General features: G+C 35.3%; 1 protein-coding gene across 4 annotated transcripts in view; it reads right to left on the minus strand.

The window, feature by feature from the left end:
• Nucleotides 1–2,819: 2,819 nt before the first annotated feature.
• Nucleotides 2,820–16,640, minus strand: part of LOC306855076 (paralemmin-1-like) — a 44,328-nt gene continuing 30,507 nt past the window's right edge. Inside the window, exons 4-9 of one of the 4 annotated variants that reach the window (XM_079393511.1) lie at nt 15,497–15,624; nt 12,262–12,370; nt 10,781–10,814; nt 10,412–10,477; nt 8,363–8,494; nt 2,826–4,754 (exon numbers count right to left, since the gene is read on the minus strand). In XM_079393511.1, the coding sequence (XP_079249637.1) occupies nt 4,189–4,754; nt 8,363–8,494; nt 10,412–10,477; nt 10,781–10,814; nt 12,262–12,370; nt 15,497–15,624 (1,035 nt within the window). In that variant the 3' untranslated portion in view covers nt 2,826–4,188. Of the gene's footprint in view, nt 4,755–8,362; nt 8,495–10,411; nt 10,478–10,780; nt 10,815–12,261; nt 12,371–15,496; nt 15,625–16,640 lie in introns of all 4 variants that reach the window. The other 3 variants (XM_079393512.1, XM_079393513.1, XM_079393514.1) reach the window with 3 other exon arrangements.

A 16,640-nucleotide genomic window follows, 5' to 3' on the forward strand; every position in this document is an offset into this window, starting at 1 on the left:
TGTACCAAAATGTGAGTAAACAGAACACGATAAACGGAAAGGGATTTTTTTTGCATTCATGTTGACCTCATTTGACTCCTGGGCTTCTGAACAATGCACATTGATTTCCATAGAGTTCATCCCGGCTAATGTAACTAAAATATGAGATAAAACATGACATATTAACTGAAATAAATCATAAATACGACCACATAGACGCAAAACGCACACACATTATTCTAGCAAACCTCTACCAGCTACCCATGCCACATAATTTCATTCTCCTAAAAATTAGTTATTAATTTGCCATCAAATTAAATTGATAAAGTAAGTCATTTATAAGGTACAGGTTTAACATTCATTTAAAAAAATCTCCAATGTCATGTAAAGGTGCATTTAGTAGTTTGATGCTAATTTAAAATGTAAAGTTTACACATGGAGAAATAAATGATGTTTTTGTAAAGATTCTGATTGGTGTGAACTCACATGAGGTGAAGACTTAGAAAAAGATTTCTATAAAATGTGTTTCAGTTATGTTGCAATGAGCCAAAGTGTTTCACTAAGTTTCACAGCTTCTAGTAGCATAGTGTTGTTTGGGGATGCAAAGAACGAAAATTATACAAACATCGTGCCTTTCCAGTGAAGAAAATGGAAGAATCAGTACCTGTATATAGTGATTAGAGAAAAGAAGCTTTTTGAAACACTAAATTAATTGATTTGCAAAATTATTCGATTTCAAACATCTCAAAACACAGCACGCTCATTCCACCTGCTGGTCAAAGTAGTGTAAATGCAATGTTATCACAACCCAAACTTGCAGAAAGACACCTTTTACAAACCAATCACAATTGTTTTTAATAAAGTATAATTTACTGAATGTAATTTACAGATCACTAAATATATACCATGTAATATGATGTGCCTGAATAATTTGTTATAATTTTGTATGCTTGTTTTAGGCAGGACTTGGCTATTCAGTCCAATTAGAAATAATCATTATATTATATATGCATTATATATGCATGCTTATTCAAATTCGTTAAAAATGAACCTACATCATAATTGATTAATGTGTTCACCAGACCAGAATTTGAAAGTTTCGATGCAAAGGTTCGATATAATGAAGCTAGTTTCATACGCGCTCCCAAATGCTGATTGGAAAAAAGATTCTCAAAGTTTCAAAGCTGAAAGCTCCCATCACTACATATACGACCAAAGAAGAGGGAGAAATGGTCTGAAGCCAACAGGCAGAAAGACAAAGACAAAAAAACGTCGGAAAGATTTGATGAGGGATAGTCTTGAGTTTTGTTGGGCAGGTAAGGGAATTAAATATTGGTGTAATTTACATTTAAACTAGACACTGATTGTGAAACCAGACTAAAAAATGCACCTTTAATGTTACTAACATTTATTTCTGTTATGGAAAAGATGAAAATAACTTTAAATAAGCACCAGTCCATCACCCATCTCCTCCACAAACACACAGGCTACAAAAACAATATGCTTTTTGCTTTTACTGAAGCATTTGGCAACATAGCTACTTTAAGGGTATTTCAAACATTTTTTCTTCCCAACTTTTAACAGAAATCCAAACATTGTTTTTAATATCTAAAAAAACTAAAAAGCTTCAAAACTTGGCATAATATACCCTATTAAACGTTTCCTGTCCCCTAGTCACACTTCCTTGGAACAGCTAAGGACGGGCGGATATTGTCCTTCCTGTCTTTCCATTCTAGTCTCGGAAACTGTGGAAACTGTGTGATTTCTGTGGAAGTGAGAGAGCTTTGCTTATTCTGACACTAGTTTACACGCATGAGGGCTCTTGCATAGGATTGGCTGCAGCAGTTTGTTGATGTCACTTGTTAGGAATGAGCTGTCACTGACCCTTCCTGAGGGCTGATGGCAGTACGGACTGGCATACACAATTAAAAACACACAGCCAGCCTGATACATACACACCTCTGAATGTCAGAACAAAGCCAAATGCACATGAGCGATGCAGATGAAAGATGAGAAGGCTACAAATGATCCGATGCAAGTTTACAGTAAAGTAACCGAGAGAACAACTGACTCTCTACTCTTGATCTCTATTTCCAACAAATAGAGCATTTCAAGTGGGGGTTATATATATTTTAGTTAGAAACACAAAGGAACCATTACAAACACATGCGCAAGCTCTTTGCTGCAATAGACCTACATTTCACTGCTGGTTATACTCTGTATAATTGTGTATGTGACAAATAAAAACTATTGAATCTTGAATAGTCTAACTGATAACGACCACCGAACAGCCTAACAGCAAAGCTTCTTGAAATATGCTCAGCTCACCTGTCCTACATTTCAATATGAAAGAGCGCAATCTACTGGACTCACGGGAGAACAAAGATCAGGGAAACAAGGAAAATGGTGCTGTATTACTGTGTGTTTGAGAAATAGCAAGGGAAAAGAGAAGGGATGCTCTGATAAAAGCCATTGATTTTTTTTTTTCATTTAAAGCAAATAGCCTCAAACTAATTACACGTGCAATTGGTTCAATACAGAGGAGGATAAGCTATGACATGCTTTCATTTACCGTAAAATTATTATAACTCATCCCCAAGTTTGTAAAAGGCAAATAAATATCATGCTGATATATATATATATATATATATATATGGCATTTAATTCTAAAAAAAAAATATATATATATATATATATATATATATATATATATATATATATATATATATATAATAATTAAATACTTTTAATCAGCAAGGATGCATTGAATTTATCAACAGTGACAGTAAAACCTTTTATAAAAGATTTCTAATCTAAATAAACACGTTTTTTTCATTTTTCAATTCATCAAAGTATCCTGAAACAATATTGTGAGGCATCCACAAAAATATCAAGCAGCATGACTGTTTTAACACTGATAATAAAAAGAAAAATTTCTTGAGCATCATATTCATATATCATGTGACACTGAAGTAATAATGCTGAAAATTCAGCTTTGCATGACAGGAATAAATTACTTTTCAAAATATATTCAAATAGAGAAGAGTTATTTTTAATTCTAATAATATTTCACTTTTTTACTGTACGTTTGATAAAATAAATATATGTAAAGCTACTTTTAAATGGCCATCAGTAGAGAAATGTTTTTAAAACCAGATGTAGTTACAGGCAACATCCTTGGTGTGTCTCTAAGCTTTAATAAATAAATGATGCTATGTGATATTCTATGATAATATTTCACAATATTACTGTTTACTGTATTTTTGATCTAATAAATGCATCCTTGGTGAGCATAAGAAATGTCTTTCAAAAGCGTTTAAAAATACAGACCCCAAACTTTACAGCTTTACAGCTCCAGAAACACATTTTTTGTAAGGAACAATTCATATGTTCAAAAAAAAAAATTAAACTACATTTTTATTTAAAAAAATTCTCATTACAAACTGAGGGATGAGTCAAAACTATTTTCTGTATTAATCGAGAGTTCAGCTTGTATCGAACCCAGAACATTCCTTTAAAACTCCTACATGATGGTTTAAAACAATACCGTCTTTTCTAAGCAAATGCAAAGTGTGCTCTGTCAATCCCACAGGTTTTATTCCTAATTTGAAAAACAAAACAAAATAAAAATAATTGCAATACTTCTCACAGCTTCATCAGTAATAAATACAGTGCAGTGCACAATGCTGACATCAATAATTTTCTTCAATCTTTTCTTTTGATGTGAAAGTGAAAATACTTCGTAGTGTGCGCAACACATGCTCTGCAAAAAGGGAACTCAAAACAGGCTTTAAAAAAATTATATATATTATACAATTATGGGAAATATTTGAATCTTCCATATGGAAAGGTTAGACAAAAAAAATTGTGAAGTAAATGCTGATTAAAGGGGTTTGATCAGTTCATTTCAGTTAAAGGGTCAAATCTTCATACTTCTCTCACAGGAGCGCATATGACTCGATTCATTTCAGCCACAAAAAAAAGAAAAAAAAAAGAACAAAAAGCATAAAATTCAAATGAGGTTAGAGAGGATCAAGGGGAAAAGATAAAGCAATATAGAAAATATAAAACAGGTAAAAATCAATTAAAGAACCAACAGCTTCTATCAAAAGACACTGAATGTTTATTCCTCTCAGACTTTCTGTTGTTCTCTCTGTATGTTGTTGCATTTCATCAGTAAAGTCTGTGTTTGGGAGGGTGTGTTTGGGCTCACATGATGGTGCAGCACTTGCAGGGTTGTTTCTCTTTGCTCTTGACCTCAGCAGCGCCCCCTTCTGGCTGTCCCGACTCGCCAGCCGCCTCTTCAGCCTTCGGTGGCTCTGCTGGGCTGCCATTAAGGGGCGCCTGTTCCTGCTTGGTATCACCGGTGGCGGTCTTGGCATCTCCATCCTCGATGAGCACCACCTCAGCCTTCACAGTCGTGCTCTCCAGCCCCAAAACCTTCTTTGTTTCATCCTCATCCTCAACGCTCTGGTAGCCCATGAACACCATTGTGACTGGGTTCTCTGTGCTGGCCCCGCCCGCTTCTGTTTGAGGGGCTGCGGGTTTGGCTTCTACACCCGTGATCTCCTTCATGGGGGCTGCGGCTGGGACTACGTCTTTCTCTACCTTCTCCACCTTCTCGGCCTGCCCTCGCTCCAGTCGCGGCGTAGTCTTGCTGCTCTCGCTCATGGTCACCTCATCAGCCTTGTGGAGGAGCTCTTCCACCTCTGAAGAGCTGAGCTGGTGAATGCCATTGATTACTGCACCGTCCACACTGCGCACCTCATGCACCACTGCATAGAGAAAAACAAGACGGACTGAGTCAGGAAAGACTTTTCCCTGACTGACTGCTCTTTATCTTAAAGGGATAGTTCACCTTCAGTTGTCTTACATAGTGTTCTTTTCCATACTATGGACGTCAATGGGGACTAGCAACTGAAGGTGAACTATCGCCTTAAGACTGACATGATTGAGCATTAAGCCCCAAGTATACTTCGTTTTTGTACGCGTACGCTAGCGTCGAACGAGTAGCCTTTCAAAGTATACTCCAATTGATGTTGTGCGTGAATGCGTGCTGTCGACACATACGCTCTAGAAAGCTTTATCCATGTTCAGTGTCTGCTCTATTCTTTCCTGTTAGTTATGACCAATAACAAATATTTTCAAACTCTTTTAAACCAAAGCTGAGCTGTCGCATACCCTCTCACTCACAAGCGCTTGTCAATGTGAGCATCTGTTGTTGTTGCATTCTCTGCTGTTTTGTTGTCATTGTTCCGTCTCTTTTGTTTCGTTTTCTACTGTGAAACAACGGCGTTGCCACCTTGAGGAACAACAGGTTAGTGCAAAATAACTTCAATGCACATGTGCGACATGCGCATACAAAGTACGCGCGGTTACAAAAATTGGGTGGTGCACGTACAGTACTGTACTTGTTCTGGCGATAAATTTCGAATCACACGTACTGTACGCAGTCACTTGCGTATGTGTAAAAAGTGAAGTATACTTTGGGCTTTATCAACCCAAGCATTTGTGGGTCATTGACAAATGAGAGTGTTCAACACTGTAAAAAAAGATTTTTCGAAGTCACATAAACAAAGACTACTGGAGTACTTTTTACAGGAAGACACTATTTCAGTCTTTCTACTTCAAAATTAAATTTTATGTTACTTGGTTTTTCTATTCGAATTTACAAGCAGTTTCTGAATGATTTTTTTGACACCATCTTGCTGGTTTTGTATGGTTCATTTTCAACAATTTAAAGGAGAAAAAAAACCTAAATAAACAGAACTGACACCATATTTGACAATGCCTATATAAATCTTTTTTATAGTGTTAAAGCAAACTTCTAGCCAACACTGCAGTACATTTGCTACATATTTATTGCAGGTTTGCTGTAGTCAAGAATTTATAAGAATTTATAATAAAGACTGCTAGAAAAACACTACTCATTCTAGCCACTGACGAAACGCATGGAAAGCATACTGTGACCATTTAATGACTACTGTTACCAATGTCTTTTAAAGTTGTACATCAAGTGCACTTCACTTGCTAGAAGTGCTCACTTGGCTGAGGGATCAAACACAGGGAAAGTGTGGCAAGCGGAGTAAACAGAGCAGGAAGCAAGCAGTGCTACTGGTGTTAGCATTAGCAGCTAGCAGCATTAGCAGTAGATGCAGTATCAGTGAAACAAGTATTTTAATCATCTATAAACCTTTGGAGAATATATTTAATATGTGCTGAATTTGTAGTTTCATTGTGTAACGCCACTGGGAAGAGTGAGAAGTCAGGCTGGAGGCTCATGGCTAAGCTTGGCAGCAACTTGTCCAAAACTAGCAGTCAAGTTGCAGGGTGACCAACTGAGAGTTTAACACACAACATGGTCTCTCATTCTCTGACAGAAAATAATGATAAAAGACAACAAAAATCAGGGGTTTATGGTTACCCTGCATCTAAAGCCATGCTCAATTAACCTCTTCCTTTACGAGAAGTGACCAGTGTTTGATGACACATCAAATAAATCTGACAAATATAAGACTCTGATATAGATGCAGTAACTCATCCTCATGTCGTTCCAAACCCATCTGACCCAGCCTGAAAGAGATGTTTAGACGAATGTCCGAGCTACTCTTTTCCATACAATAATAAAAAAAAAATACATTGTCCATCAAGCTTCAAATAGAACCAAAAATACATGACTCACGCTCATCTTTTAAAACTACACAAGATTTGTGTGATGAACAGACTTTTTAATCAATCTTGAATTTTCAATCAAGGCTCACTGGAAAAATGTGCCTGTGGCAGCCTTTCTGCAAAACGATATTATATTGCTTACTACATGTTTTGCAGGTACTTTCCAGATGAAATGTCCAGTGATTGGCACTAAAAGTGTTCAGATTTATGCGAAAAAGATGAATGTGCATCTGCCAATGATTTATTACGTTGGTTGTTGTACGACACGTATTGTGTATGACGAGTGGCGCTAAAAGGTTAATGTTCTATTGCATCAACTTAACCTTAAAAATAACATACCATCTAGACTAAACCTAAGTGATAATAGGCAAACATGAGATAAAATGCATTTACTGATGCATCCATGCCATTTTAACTTGTTTCTGCAAACCCTTTTATCGTGAGTGCTCAACATCATAACTGCAATGCCGTACCAAATAAACTACTAAGAAAGTTTAAAACGTTAGAAAAGCCATACGCTAATGTAGCTAATTATGTGATGCAAATGTTTTAGTTCACAAATAATGCACTTTGGTAAAAGAGATTTGAGATCACAACATATAGGTCCCTATGAAATCTGTTTTATTATTGCCCAAAAATATATGTTTATTTTTCCCAAATTCTGCTTTTTAAAATTTAAAACATTTTTTGCTTTCCATTATATTGTTAAAATAAAATTTTAGTAGTCAAAAAGCATGAAACGTATACAATTTAAAAAAAAGTTATTGCAAGTTTAACAAAAAAAATTATTTTTACGGCCCTATGGAATTTTATTTTTCCCAAATGTATTACATTTTTATGGTTTAATTACATTTTAATAATCAAGAAGCATGTCTATTCAACTGAATTTAAAAAACATTTTAACAACTTAATTGTTTATTGACATTTTTGCAACACTAAGGGCCTATGAATGGATTTTTTTCATAAATTCAGTGTGTTTGAATTTTTCAGGATTTATGATTTAATACAAATCGATTATAAAAAACAGTGGTAATCAAATGAAGGTATAAAAACATTAATTAATCTTTTTCAATACAATAAAAAACTTATTTTTGACAGGTTCTCAAATATGGATTAAGTTTACGACCCTACTGTTGATTTATTCATCCAAAATTTGCTAAATTACAATTAACTGCACTTACTTATAAATCGATAATCTGTCTCTGTAAGCATCATTTGTGAGAAAAGGATTAAAGGTGTGTTAATGTTTTACTGCCATTAGTGTTCATTTTAACTGGAAACTACAGGTAGAGGCATGTTATTTTCAATAAGCCTATGTTGTACATTTTGTCATTCACTACTACGATACTTATCCTTCTACTTGAAGATGCATCATGCCAGGTTTGACCTCAATTATGCTTAATGGAAATGGTTTCCACATGTCACATGACCCACAGCGACAGTACACTAAAATATGTGAAAGTGAGAATAAAATATGAGAGCTACGGAAGAAAGTCATACGGGTTTGGAAAAATGTGAATGGTGACATTTTTGGGTTAATTGTTCTTGAATAAACTAAAACAAAATAAACATCAAGTTTGGTCAAACAGGAGAATTACAGCTGATGTTCTGAACATATTCCCTCATTAATGTGTTTTACGTAAATATGTACACTTCTCGTAAAGGAGGCTTATCTAGCAAAGCCATGTGCGCCTACTCTATCGCCAGCCACCTTTCTGGTCATCCTCATAGACCTTGACGCCCTGCTGTGAGAGGTCTTTGGGGAGCAGTGTGTTAGTGGACAGGACTTTGGTCTCGCCAGTCACCAGGTCCTTCTCAACTGTGATCTCTACGGAGTACATCGCTGCAGTGCCAATGAAAGAATACATTACCATCATGGAATGATGCACGGTCACACTCACTCACATGAATTCACTGAACACACACATACACAGACTGTTTGGGCCAGTTGCTTTCTATATTCAAAAAGCAAGTGAATTTTAAGAGACTGTCTGGTGAGCTCTATGACAATAATAATAATGCAGAGTGAGGTGTGGAAAGACAGATAGTATGACTGATAGAAATTACATGATGTATTTTTCTGTTCTAATGGAATGTATGCCAAATGATCTTAATTAGAGATTAGAAATAATTTTAACTTTAGATAAAAGAAGAACCTAAAAATAACCAAATCAGAACTTGGCAATTCCTTATATGTTATATATTCAAAAAAAGCATAATATCATATGTACCTTTTTATATATATTTTAAAGAATAAAAAAAAAACAATCTGTGTGTGTGTGTGTGTATAAAATAAAAACTAAAAAAATTGTGCATGTTTTGTGTTACTTCTATCACAGAAAAAGTTAATCAAAGCTGTGATGTGGTTTCAATGCTGCCATGGTAACCTGATCCTTTAGTAGTACAACTTCTAAATATAGCTGTTTTTATTTAATAGATGTTTTTCTGCTTTTCAACTTTATATGTGAGTGAGAGATGATGTGGTGTGTATGCCAGACACACAAAGACACACACACATGCAAACACACATCAGCTGAAAGAACAAAGAATTAGAAGACAAGGTTATATGAAACCAGTACAAGATTAGTAAGTTTAAAACACTGATATAGGACAATGTATAATACCCACAAGTGTTTATTTACAACATTTTCTGGTTTTGCGATCTAGTCATATATTTCAGTCCAGAACACAGCAGGGACAAACACACCCTCCTAAGCAACCAGAAAGAACACACCAAACAGACACTCACCCACCCAGGAACAACTGTCAATAAATACACTTTACAATTATCTGACTACATAGAGGTGAGCGATAAGACCAAAATCTTCACAATATGAGTCATTTTATTTCACGGTAACGATACATATAATAATATAGTTGTTTTTGCTTTAAATAAGGTCTTTGTGATATCACAATGTGTAATACCATAGAAATATCTTAATTCTTGTCACCAGTATCAATATCACAAAAAACTAATACTAGCCTAGCTCACTGAAGACAAGTAAACAGTCCGCGATTAAATACGAATAAGAAACTAATTACAAGCAATAGGACAAAAAACTACAGTAGAACAAATAAATAAGAAATGCTAAGTAATCAAATGTATAATACACTGCATATTCTTCACTGTGTAAATTAAATATATATTTCCTCTTATTAAAGTTACAAAAGTGATTTAGTCAAGAGCAGTGCGAGATTTTCTCTCTTTTGTTGTACGATTAACATGAATGACAGACAGCAGGCTTATTAGACTATAGCTGCTCGGTATTTACAAAGATACTTGCAAAGATGCGCATTTTGACACATACAAGTGCGTGTATTTAACCGTTCAAGGCATATAAAGCGTCAAAAATAACACACTCTATGAGCACCGTCTTCATGTACGCACGCCTCTCTAACAGCGCGCACATATAGCAAAATAAGTTCTCTTAAATCTTAAAATCACTTGTTTTTAAACTGCAGTGCTTAAAAACACATGCAATCCATACGTTTTTGTGACCACGTAAGCACAGCAACATCAAGTGAACTTGTAACTGCGATAGAGACGATAAGTTTTTTCAGAAGTTCTATAAAAGCACCTTTCTGTATTTCGCTCAGAAAAACTGGATTCACCAAAATGTTCTGAACATGATATCGATAATAAGAAAAGACAGAGCAGTGTTTCTGTTTCCATCTTTATCTCAGAATCAAAGAGGTAAAGGGTAAAACAGCAGGAAGAGTGTGTGATCTCTGCGTGAGCTACGGTTGGATCAACACTCACCTGCTCTCATCATGTCAGAGACACCTCCGGATTTCTCCAGACGAGGGCTGACGTGAACTTTGACCTCTAATAGGGCCATGAACGAGGACACAGAAGGACAGAGAATGATAAAAAGGTATAACAAGCAAGAGTGTAGAATAGGGGAGAGAGAGGGATGATGGGAAGGAGGAAGTACTACAGTAGACACAAGACTGACTGCAATGTCCTTAACCGCAGTCAATATGTCATGGATAACTGCAGAAACTGATCTTTTGGCTGTGTACGTTTTAAATTGCTACTCTTGATATTTAACTTGGAATTCTGATCAAATGTTGCTCATGAAAAGGCTATTTTAAGAGGTGTTTCTGGTGTCGGAGATGATGACGTTACCTGTTACAGAGTCTGTCACAGAGTCCATCACAATCTGCAAAAATAAGAGAAAGAGAAAAAGATGTTCAAATCTTATCTGACTGATCCAAATTATACATGTATTAAATATGAATTATACAAATACTGTCATCTGTCATATTTTAGTTTGTTATTGTGAACACATCATCTTTTCTGTTTACATCAAGAGTCCTATATCAGATGAGAAATGCAGTTTCAGATTTTTATATTGTTTCTCGGGGGTTAGTTTATTAAGTGTGCAATTTTTGCACCAAAAGAACATTTTCACTCAATTTTGGGGTAAAGGGTACCACCCCACTGACAGCTTTTGTTCCTTTTTTACATACACACATAAAATGGTAGCTATGAAATTAGCCTTAAAAAGACACGAGTCCAAAACTTTGTAGTTCCAAAAATGTTTAAAATGTTATTTCCACCACCAACATTTCCATCACAGAATGCTATTTAATAATGGTTCTTATTTTTAACTAAATAAATTAACATTATAAAATCAAATAGTATTATTATTTTACATTATTGTGTAAAAATTACTTTTCTGCTTAATATTTTGTAGACACCTGCTACATTTTTTCCACTATTCTTTTATGTACAGAAAGTTCAAAAGAACAGCATTTATTTAAAAAATTGATTTTTTTGTAACATTATAAAAGTTACTATTGATCAATTGAATGCATTCTTGCTAAAAAAAGGTATTCATTTAGTTTTTATTACTTTTAAAATGTAGAATATATTATAATTAATTTACGTTTTAGCTAATACATATTACTATATAAATTATTAAATAATGTAAGTAATAAAATAAATATAGTTTTTTTATATAATTAAAGTATCTGAGTATGTTCTCATTTATTTTCATTATTTACATTACTATTATTTACATATTTTTAGGTTACTGGAACACAATTCATCCTTTGAGATATGATATAAATAAGGTAAAAGTGAGGTAAATAAACTAGGGTGAAAAGTGTTATAAGGAATATTATGTGTAAAACATTTACCCACAGTTGAAGACTCTTCTGTGGAAATCTATTCAAATAAACAACAGTCCTGATGACAAAACACATAAACGGTAAGTGCTCGAGCTCAGCAGGCACTGGACAGTGACGTATGATGTACTTTAGAGGATACTGACCACCAAAGAAAAGGCTAATCAGAGAAAATAATTTGTGTTGTAGCAGCATCGCCACTGCTGCTATGGAAGCCGCTCTGAATGCAGCACCAGTGAGGGCAAAAGTCTGTCAGTACTGCATGTTTAGTACTCGCTGCTTGAGTGACTGATTCCTGCTCTGTTAGCAGTGAGATACATCGCTTCCCTTAATCAAGATGGCCTTTGTGTAGCTAGACATGAGACGGTACCCCATTGTGTGTCATGCACTAAAGCTTTGAATAGAAGCCTCTGGATCCCCTGCTACCCACCCTGGTGTGAAGTGTATGGGCTAGAAAGAGCTGCCGGTCAAACGCACCGTTTTTTCGACTGTCTTGATATTGACTTCCTGTATTGCGTCTGACAGGTTCTCTTTGGTGGATGTTGCAGACACACTTGTCTCTAGCTCCTCCAGCTCTCTCTCCAGTCTGTGCTCGAAGAAAAGAAGATGGACATTCGGTTTATAAAGCACATTTTAGGTTACCTATACCATATTTTTACATCTGAATGGGTTTATCTTTAGGAAAAAAAGCAGTTCTGTTATTAGGTCAAGAACCATGTGACACTAATGTGAGTGTGTGTACACACACACACACACACACACACAGTCTTTAGTGTCACATGGTTCTTCAAAGGTCATACTAACATGCTGATTTGGTGCTCAGTTATTAATAATAGAGTTATTATTATTATTGAAATAATATTTTATATTATTACATAATAATATAAAATATTTTATTTTGTAATATTATTTTAATAATAATAATGTAAAATAGTAAATGTAAAATGTAATAATGTAAAATAATTGTTGCTGCTTAAAATGGAAATCTTTTGTAACATTATAAATGTCTTTACTGTCACTTTTGATTAATTGAATGCATACTTGAATGAAAGTATTAATGTAATTCCAATTCCAATGAAGTTATAACTTTTGTATTATATTTACAAATAAAAATATATTATGTATAAATAATATATGAATTAATTAATAAATAGGCTATTTTTATATAAAATCATTTTTAGGATCATTACTCCAGTCTTCAGTGTCACATGATCCTTCAGAAATCATTCTAATATACTGATTTATAATCAATGTTAGAAGCCGTTGTGCTGCTTCATTTTTTTGTTTGTTTTGGGACTTGTGATATTTTTTTTGGATTCTCTGATTAATAAAAAGTTAAAAAGAACAGCATTTATTTCAAAAAGAAATTTTGTGTTATAATATACAATGCTATTCAAAAGTGTGGGGTCAGTACATTTTTTCTTTCTTTTTTTTTTTTTAAGAAATTAATACTTTTATACAGGAGGGATGTGTTAATTGAATAAAAAGGTCATAGTAAAGACTTATGTTGTTAGAAAAGATTTCTATTTTGAACAAATGCTGCTCTTTTTAACTGTATTCATCAAAGATTTAAAGAAAAAAGGATCACATGTTCCAAAAAATAATATGAAGCAGCACAACAGTTTCAACACTCATAATAAATCAGTATATTAAAATGATTTCTGAAGGATTATGCGACACTGAAGACTGGAGTAATGATGCTGAAAATTCAGCGCTGCATCACAGAAATAAATTCTATTTTAAAGTATATAAAAATAGAAAACCAATATTAGAAAATGCAATAAGATTTCACAATATTAGGCCTACTGTTTTTCTTCTGTATTTTTGATCGAATAAATACAGCCTTGATGAGCAGAAGATACTCCCTTAAAAAACATTAAAAATCTTACTGATCCACACATTTTTGTAAATATTTTATTATATATTTTCATGTGACAACACTGAAGAAATTACACTTTGCTACAGTGTAAAGTAGTGAGTGTACAGCTTGTAAAATAACAGTGTAAATTTGCTGTCCCCTCATAATAACTCAACACACCATTTTCTCTCCCCGGTGTCATGTGACTTGTTAGTGTTACAAGGTCTCAGGTGTGAATGGGGAACAGGGAAGTTCAACATGGCACCTCATGGCAAAGAACTCTCTGAGGATCTGAAAAAAAGAATTGTTGCTCTGCATAAAGATGGCGTAGGCTATAAGAAGATTGCCAAGACCCTGAAACTGAGCTGCAGCACGGTGGCCAAGACCATACAGCGGTTTAACAGGACAGGTTCCACTCAGAACAGGCCTTGCCATGGTCGACCAAAGGAGTTGAGTGCACGTGCTCAGCGTCATATCCAGAGGTTGTGTTTGGGAAATAGACATATGAGTGCTGCCAGCATTGCTGCAGAGGTTGAAGGGGTGGGGGTTCAGCCTGTCAGTGCTCAGATCATACGCCGCACACTACATCAAATTGGTCTGCATGGCTGATGTCCCAAAAGTAAGCCTCTTCTAAAGATGATGCACAAGAAAGCCCACAAACAGTTTGCTGAAGACAAGCAGACTAAGGACATGGATTACTGGAACCATGTCCTGTGGTCTGATGAGACCTAGATAAACTTATTTGGTTCAGATGGTGTCAAGCGTGTGTGGCGGCAAACAGGTGAGGAGTACAAAGACAAGTGTGTCTTGCCTACAGTCAAGCATGGTGGTGGGAGTGTCATGGTCTGGGGCTGCATGAGTGCTGCTGGCACTGCCGGGAGCTACAGTTCATTGAGGGAACCATGAATGCCAACATGTACTGTGACATACTGAAGCAGAGACTGGGCCGCAGGGCAGTATTCCGACATGATAACGACCCCAAACACACCTCCAAGACGACCACTGCCTTGCTAAACCCTATTGAGCATCTGTGGGGCATCCTCAAATGGAAGGTGGAGGAGCGCAAGGTCTCTAACATCCACCAGCTCCGTGATGTCATCATGGAGGAGTCGAAGAGGACTCCAGTGGCATCCTGTGAAGCTCTGGTGAACTCCATGCACAAGAGGGTTAAGGCAGTGCTGGAAAATAATGGTGGCCACACAAAATATTGACACTTTGGGCCCAATTTGGACATTTTCACTTAGGGGTGTACTCAATTTGTGACCAGCCGTTTAGACATTAATGGCTGTATGTTGAGTTATTTTGAGAGGACAGCAAATTTACATTGTTATACAAGCTGTACACTCAATACTTTACATTGTAGCACAGTGTCATTTCTTCAGTGTTGTCACATGAAAAGATATAATAAAATATTTACAAAAATGTGAGGGGTGTACTCACTTCTGTGAGATACTGTGTATATATAATGATCTGCACCAATTCAAATCTGTTTTCACATATTTTTATATTTTTCATGACCCCTTTCTGAGTGTGTTTTCCACACCAGGCCTTATTGTTCTTTGGCTGTTCACTGGCATGACTCATTGGTTGGCATACCGGTCCTGTGCCAGAGCAGAGATTTAATCAGGCAATGGTGATCCAGACTAACAGCTCTGCCAGCAGAAAGACCCATGGCACTTTTTCACCATTAGGAATCAACTGAGACAATCAGATAAGAAAGATCTTGGCCACTAGATCCATATTACACAGTCCAGGCTGATGAATACTTCTGTTTTCTACTCCCTTCATAAAAACTGCCTCCTTTTATAAAATATGTGAATACAGCTCTTCATCACACTGATGTGGCTGGTTTACCTGAGAATGGTCTCCTCAAGACCTCTGGTTTTGGCCTCATCTTCCCGCAACTGTTTTGTGGTCTCGTCTTCCTTGGATCCTGCAGAGGGCGCACCGTCCAGCAGCCATCTTTCCCTCAGTGCCTTTGACTGCAAAAAAAATGCTAAATTTATGTAAGCAAGAATATATGCAGAATATACTCTGTAGCTTGTGTATGGCACATTGTAATTGTAGAGTATTTTCCAGCAAACAAAATTATTTTTTATTTCTATTAAAAGAAGCATAACAACAGTGGGGGCAGTGCCACAGTGGGCAAGTAATGTAATGTGTCCCAATGCAGCCCTCTACACCAAATAACATTTTAACTCCCAATTGGGTTAAAATTTAGACATGTGAAATAATTTGTTTCTGATCTGCAACTGAAGATAGATATACAATAATGTTGCACGTATTATTTTATTTTAAGTATCTTATGCTCACCAAGGCTACATTTTTTACATATTTGATCAAACGTTAAAGTAATACTGTGAAATATTCTTTCAATTTAAAATAACTGTTTTCTATTTTTCTATATTTCTAAAATGTAATTTGCAAAGCTGAATTTTCAGCAACATTACTCCAGTCTTTAGTGTCACATGATACTCCAAAATTCATTTTAATATGCTGATTTGCTGCTAAGTTATTATCAATTATCATTGGTTTATTATTACCAATGTTAAAAGCAGTTTTTGCTGCTTAATATATTTGAGATACTTTTTTAAAGAAAGTTCAAAAGAACAGCATTTATTTGAAGCAGAAAACTTCTGTAACATTATAAAAGTCTTTACTGTCACTTTTGATCAATTTAGTGTGTCCCTGCAGAATAAAAGTATTCATTTCTTTTTTAAACTAAATATTACTTATCCCCAAACCTTTGAATGATAGTTTCAAATCACAGTTTCTAAAAACTTGTAATGCAGCAAAATCTGTTTTGAATAATCAGAAATGTGTCTTGAGCAGCGAATCAGCATATTAGAATGATTTCTGAAGGATCATGTGACACTGAAGACTAGAGTAATGATGCTGAAAATTCAGCTTTGATCAAAAGAATAATAAATTACATGTAAAATATGTTAAGATATATAGAGAGCAAAACAACCTTCAAACTGTAATCATATTTCTTTTA

Source organism: Barbus barbus, assembly GCF_936440315.1.
Source record: "Barbus barbus genome assembly, chromosome: 35".
NCBI classification, from domain to species: domain Eukaryota; kingdom Metazoa; phylum Chordata; class Actinopteri; order Cypriniformes; family Cyprinidae; genus Barbus; species Barbus barbus.